Source organism: Globicephala melas, chromosome 1, assembly GCF_963455315.2.
Source record: "Globicephala melas chromosome 1, mGloMel1.2, whole genome shotgun sequence".
NCBI lineage: Eukaryota > Metazoa > Chordata > Mammalia > Artiodactyla > Delphinidae > Globicephala > Globicephala melas.
Window position 1 is genome coordinate 20,281,427 of NC_083314.1, and position 7,071 is coordinate 20,288,497.

General features: G+C 38.7%; 1 protein-coding gene across 4 annotated transcripts in view; it reads right to left on the reverse strand.

The window, feature by feature from the left end:
* TAF1A (TATA-box binding protein associated factor, RNA polymerase I subunit A) overlaps positions 1-4,662 on the reverse strand; it is a 36,897-nt gene extending 32,235 nt beyond the window's left edge. The window contains exons 1-2 of one of the 4 annotated variants that reach the window (XM_030868351.2): positions 4,532-4,662; positions 2,999-3,131 (exon numbers count right to left, since the gene is read on the reverse strand). In XM_030868351.2, coding sequence (XP_030724211.2) covers positions 2,999-3,119 — 121 coding nt within the window. In that variant the 5' untranslated portion in view covers positions 3,120-3,131; positions 4,532-4,662. Of the gene's footprint in view, positions 1-2,998; positions 3,208-4,531 lie in introns of those variants that run through there. The other 3 variants (XM_030868352.2, XM_060299255.2, XM_060299472.2) reach the window with 3 other exon arrangements.
* Positions 4,663-7,071: the final 2,409 nt, after the last annotated feature.

Genomic DNA, 7,071 nt, shown 5'->3' on the forward strand with positions numbered 1-7,071 from the left:
TTTAATTCTTTGCTTATCAAAACTGTAGGAGAACCTAATAATTTTTTATTTTAGATCACTATGTAATTTTTTCATAAATAATTCAGAAGGAATCCAAAGACCTGATACATTGCTATAATTAAACTCCATTCATTGCCAGCTAGTTACTTATGTGACTAAACTTTCTCAGAATTTCCACCAATTAAAACAAAATACAGTAGAATTGAAGCTAAATCTTTTCTCATTCTAGGAATACGTAATATTCATCCACAGATATAAGAACTGGAAAAAAGTGATAACCTTACCCATTTTATTGAGATAAATAAGCAATAAAAATTTACCTTTAATACTTAAAATTTAACAAAACTTGTAACACTACTTATGTTATTTTGATTCGGTGGGTACAAAAATCAATTACAATGATTTCTCAATCCAGAAGAGATTTTAATACTTAAAACCTTACAGGATATTAGCAAAAATTAATTAAATGTAGATACATACTTTATGGCAAGAATAAAAGTATAAAAGAAAAAGGAACAATATAAAATTTCCATCTATTAAAAGCTTTTTCATAAATACTAAATGGATGATAAAGGTATCACATCCCTATATCATTTAGATTCCACCAAATTATTTTTTTAAGTCACATGATAATTTCATTTAAAAGTGCCAATATATGCCAAAAATTATGCCTTTTGCAACTCTCAAACTTACGATACAAGTTTTAGATGGCACCTTAAAACTGTGCAAGATAGTACCTAATTCTTCAGGGGAAAAAAAAGTAGAATACTATATCTCTCTTTTTTTTTTCCCTTAAATATTTATTTATTTATTTATTTGGCTATACCGGGTCTTAGTAGTGGCATGCGGCATCTTCATTGCAGCACGCGGGATCTTCAGTTGCTGTGTGCCAGATCTTTTAGTTGCCGCATGCAGGATCTAATTCCCTGACCAGGGATCAAACCAGGGGCCCCTGCATTGGGAGCACAGAGTCTTAACGGCTGGACCACCAGGGAAGTCCCAAAGACTATTTCTCTTGACCAGTGCTTTTCAAACTTTTTAAATGTACATACAAATCACCTGGGGATCCTGATGTAGTCTTAGTATCCCCAGGGAGCTTATTAGAAATGCAGAATACTATGTCCCACCCACCTCTCTGAATTAGAAGCTGCATTTAACAGGATCTACACCCAAACTCCCAGTATCAGCAGCAACACCAGGCAGCTAGGCCAAGAAAGTGACAAAATACCTCTTCCCTAAAACCTCGGTTATTCACCTAAAGGAAAACTGATCTCAGGCCAGACTCCCTTCTACCTCTCAAGTTTTCACAGCTCAAACTGGAAATCAACTTTAGACTAGGATACATAAATCCTTGGAAAATTCCCCTCCTGTCTTCCAACTGAGCCTAATTACCTCAGGAGTAGCTCTCATTTCACCCTTTGTGAGCAAAAGATAATCTTATTTGTTGCTGATACACTTTAAGAATAACTGTCAAGGAAAATAAATTTGATGGAATGAGGTACAATAAAGAACCAGTGCCACCAACCTAATTTCTAATTTCCTTGAAATAACCTGGAAGCTTGTCAGCCTGTCAACGAATATTTTTTGAGCACTACCACAGCCAAGCACTATTCTAAGTGCTCACCATACAGCTTTATTCCAGATTGGTGCCCACCTTCAAAGTTTTTATTCTAGGGGACACACCCTTCAAAACGCCAAAAGAAATTTAAGAGAATAAAATATAAATAATTGTTAGGCAATTGTGTTTTCCTGTTATGGTTAATTACCACTACAATGTCAACATTACCTGCAACTATATTCTCATTGCAGACAGGAAGTATTTGGGGTTTAACAGGCTATCTGTAATATATAAAACATGTCTAAGCATGTAAATTCTGGTCTTAAACCTACTTGTTTGTGGACTGACTCAAGCTCTCTATAGAACACTGGTGACAGACACATGCCCAGGTATGCCTTAAAACTAGCAGAAACTTTAGATTACTAGTTCCCTACAAGGGGTGTGGTAGCATCCCCTCTGAAGTACCATTCATTCAAACCTGGCTCAAACCATGTACATTAATTCAGCAAAAATAAAATGAGGAAAGAGGAAGTAAACTATTATTTTTCAACACTCACTATGCATGAGGCTCTATGCTAGGCACTTTACATCTATTATCCCTTTTTTCAATATATGTATCTCAATGTAGGCTTTGAGATCAGATAGGCCTGGATTTGACTCCTGATACCGGCATTAAGAATTTTAACTTCTTCTGAAGTTCAGTTCCCTCATCTCTAAAATGCCTAGCACATAGATTTACTGAGGATTAATTTAATGAGATAATTAAATGAGACGGTATTTAGATTAAAAAATAAAGAAATAAGCGCTAAACTCTAGGAGCCAGGGAATCTCAGTCAAGGGGAAAGAAAGCCAGGCTAAGAAAGATATATTTGTGGGCAATTAGAAAAGTGCTGGTTCAAATGTATTCCCAGGACTACGCGACCCAACATGCCAATATACAGACAACTGCTTCTTTTATATATTCTGATAAGGAATTTATTCCATAGAAAAACTTGTTTATTTCTACATTAGATGAAAATAGAAGAAAATATTCCTTTCTTGAAATCTATTATAGATCAATTCTATTAGGGCTTATTTCAATGCAATTCAACAGAAACTTCTGGTATGTACTCCTCAGTGGTAGAGATCATATCTTCTTCAACTATGTATTCCCAATATTTAACCAATGCCAGGGATATAATAAATGCTCAGTAAGTATTACTGGGGGGAAAAAAGTGTATCTATCGTAATACAGACTGTTATTAATTCAAAGGAAAAGAATTCTAAAAGAAAAAAAGAATCTATTTTTATTATTTCTTTTTTATTAACAGCCTAAAAAAAAATCCTCATACATTCTTATTTTGAAAGTTGAACCAGCTTGGTTATCCATTTTTGTATCTATATTGAATCTTATCATCTCCTTGCATTAGAGCTGAAATGGTTATATGTTATTTTACTTACCTACGGTTTCTATATGCTTTTGGAGCCAAGGAAAGCACATCCCTGTACCAGAGGGCGCACGCGGTTCCCCCTGTTCATCCTCTGTTGTGGGCCTTATCAATTCTTCACTGAAATCACTCATACCTATTCCAGACTGAGAATATCAGTTACTTTTTGTACATCTTAATCCACAGGCTTCTCAGTTATACAGAAAGACAGCCATCTTTTATCTAATAAATATCAATGATCAACAAAATTAATTGTATCTGGTAGTTCCTTTAAAGTAAGAAATGAATTTAATTATGTCAGCAGCAGCCAAAATCAATGACCCATTTAAAAAAAAGACAACTGCAACTACTACTATATTTCAAGAAGATACAAAGATAGATAAGATACTAACCTTTTAAGTTAAAAAAAGTCATCTAGGGGAAGAAACATCAAAATAATGTATAATAAAACAATATGACAAATAATAACAGTAGCAGTTAACATTTATTGGGCCCCTTCTGTACACCAGGGCTACAAAGTATCTAATTTAATCCTTACACAAATCCGGAGGTAAGTGGTATTACTTTCTTCCATTTTCATGCTGAAAAAAACTGAAGGGCTCAGTGAAACTATGTAACCTGGCTCAGTGTCACAAAAAGGTGAGGACAATATTCTGGTAACTAGAACATCAAACACACTTGGCATGTACAGAGTTTGGGGTGTGCGTGGAGGAGGGGGGCGGAAGGCAGATGGTGGGAAAAGAATCTACAAAAACAGCCTTGTGCCAAGCTGAGTTTGGAGTTAACCGTCCAGATGCTCAGGACCCCTCTCCCTCCTTCCACATATCCAATTGATTATTAGGTCCTGCTGGTACTACCTGCTAGTACTTCTCCTATCTTCTCTCTGCTCCGCAACTCTACACCACTCCCCTGGCTCGGGACACCTTCAAACTGTGTCTGGATTGCTACATTAGCTTTCTAACTATTTACCCTGCCTCAAATTTGGCTTCTCCACATCACAACCCGAATAAACCTTTCAAAATCAAATTCTGGGGCTTCCCTGGTGGCGGAGTGGTTAAGAGTCCGCCTGCCGATGCAGGGGACACGGGTTCGTGCCCCGGTCCGGGAAGATCCCCCACATGCCGCGGAGCGGCTGGGCCCGTGAGCCATGGCTGCTGAGCCTGCGCGTCCGGAGCCTGTGCTCCGCAACGGGAGAGGCCACAACAGTGAGAGGCCTGCGTACCGCAAAAAAACAAACAAAAAAACAATCAAATTCTGTGGTTACGAGCACAGAATTTGAAATAACACTTGAGTTTGAACCCGACTCACACGTATTTTAAGGAGTCATTCCAGAAGAAGCTCTCCCTTCCCAAATTCTCAAAGCCTAAATTGGTGTCTTGCAGTTGTCACGGTAACCAAAGCTGCCCCACCCCTCCAGGCTCGCCCTCAGAACTCAAGGTTTCAGAGGATCAGGAGAAAATATGAGAACACAGGTGAATCCTACTACAGCCATTCCCGTTCCACTGTGAACGCAGGCAATGAGGTGGAAGACAACCGCGGGACTTACCTGACTAAAGCCAGAGTTCTTCTGCGACACCAAACTCAGTCTCCAGACTCCGGACGAGCGAGTGCAAACTCTCACGGAGTTAGCGACTTGAGAGCGAAAGTGCAACACCTGACCCCGGCGTTCCGGCGGCGCGCAGGCGCAGCCCCGCCCCTAACTCCCGATTGGGCGCTGGAGGCGCCTCGACCCGGAAGTGACCCGGAAGTGGCTGTGTACAGCCTCCTTCCCATTGGATTGGACCTAGGTGTACATCTTAATCTGTCTGAGCAGAAAGAAGTGGGAGACTTTAATTGCAAACGAAGATTAATGCAACGTGAGGTCGGCTGGATGAGGGTAACAGTCCAAATAGCAGAATGTCACTTTGCCCGAGTAGTTCTCTGTACGACGACCTTTCAGTTACTGCTTGGCTTGCTGGCGCGAGCAGCGAGCCTCGGAGGCGCGGCTCGTGGCCCTAACAAGATAAATCTCTGCATAGCCTGTTAATTGCTTCCTTGAAATCTTTTTTCTTTTTCATTAAAGGTTTAGCTTTGAATTAAAATGACCCTGACTGCTTACCCAAAATTTGGACGAAAATATCTTTTCCTTCTCAGCGGCAGTGGTTCTGTGCACTGGTCTGGAGTCACTTTTCATGAGGAACGTTGACGAACTTACGAAATAAGGGTTGAACGTAAGATGGTTAAATGTGAAATGAGGGGAAATTGAGGGGTTCTAGGGAAGATGATCCTGGAAAAGCAGAGACTCGTTGGAACACAATATTTCCAAAATTTGGGGGTTCATCTGTGAAGGAAGAGTCAGACTTTTTTCGTAGCATCAGAGAACGGAACTAGGACTAAGTAGTGAAAGTTAAAGAGAAGCAGCTTTAAAGTCATTACAAGAGTTTTGTTCATAACTAAGGCTGCACAAATAATGGCATGGGCTCCCACAGGAATCTTTTGAGTTTCCCCTGCCCTGAAAGTGAAGCATTTGAGCAGAATCACAATATTGTACAGGTGATTAAAGGGTCTAGTGAGAGTTTGTACAGGGATTCCTTAAAATGCTGAAATACTTGATTATATGTTCTCTTCATAAATACTGTGCAGTAGCTATGGGCTTGTGAGAAAAATTCTCCTGCTGCTTTTTGTGTCATAAATCCTTGGTCTCACTCAAGCCCCTGCTCTAACTCCACAGGCAAGGCTGATAAATGACAGTTGTGGTCCAAGAGGACACACAGAAAATAATATAGCCATACTTTTCTAGTATAAAGGTTTGGTCTGGCTACATTTCTTCCCTTGCTATGAAGTATAATTTCACCAAAGCCAAACTAGAATGGATTTTATCTGGCTAGAAATTCATGCTCCCACAAAAATGGGGAAGATTTTTCCGATTTACCTTAACATTATCAGACAACTGTAGACAACAGTAGACAAAAGACAGAAAGTTAAGAACTAACATTGATATCTTTCTGTGCTCTACCTACCTCTTTCATTTTCCATGGTACAATTCTGGTAGAAAATGTGTTGGAGAGAAGAGAGTAAAAAGAAAATGACTATACTACCAATAGCATAAACAAGATTTAAAAAAAAGAAATGGCATGACAAAAATGCAAACATAAAACAAAGCAAAGCATACCAAAGACTTCTAGATTCCAATCTAAGGGAAAACATGTTCTAAGGAACAAAAAGATGTTCTTACAATTGCGTTGTGCCAAAGAGCAACTTAACATGATGAATTACATTTTTTTAAAACTGCAAACTCTTATTTAGACAATATTATTCCCACAAACCTTTCAGTTATTCCCATGAAGCTTTATTAGATTCCCTGCAATCTAATAGTTTCAGACACCAATTAGAAAGATTAGATTCACCTGAAAATTCTCTAGACAAGATACTTCTTAAACCTCATTAAAATGAACTTCACCAGGTTTTCTCACCTCTGACATGAGACAGTGTCAAGATTTCCAGTCCTAAATGCTCCTCTATAAGGAAGAGACCTTGGCCCAAGACAACTGACAGCTCCTTGATCTCATTCCATAAAATTCATTCTAGCCATAAAAGAAAAATCATTTGTGTAGGTTTTTTGCTGACCTTTAGCTTACAATCTGCAGCAGGGGTCAACAAACTCTCTCTCTAAAGAGACAGTAAATATTTTAGACTCTGGGTGATACAGTCTCTCTATCACCACTACTATTTAACTCCTGTTGCCGCACAGAAGCAGTCATAGATAAATGTAAATGAATGAGAATGTCTGTGTTCTAATAGAACTTTATTTACAAAAACACGTGGCAGGCTGGATTTGGCCTATTGGCCATAGTTTGCCAACAGTTGCTCTAGAGTACCAAGTAATGTTTATGCTCACAACAGATTCGATTAGTATACATACACACATACATAAAATTTTAAAGATACATGATCATATTAGTGATGATTGTTGTATCCGAAAGATATCTATACTAAAAATAATTACTGGTATCATCATACATCTCAATCATTATGGTAGTCACTGACTATATTGCTTCTCCTGGGTGCTTTAGCATACAACTGGTAGCTGTTAATGCCGAGGAGTAA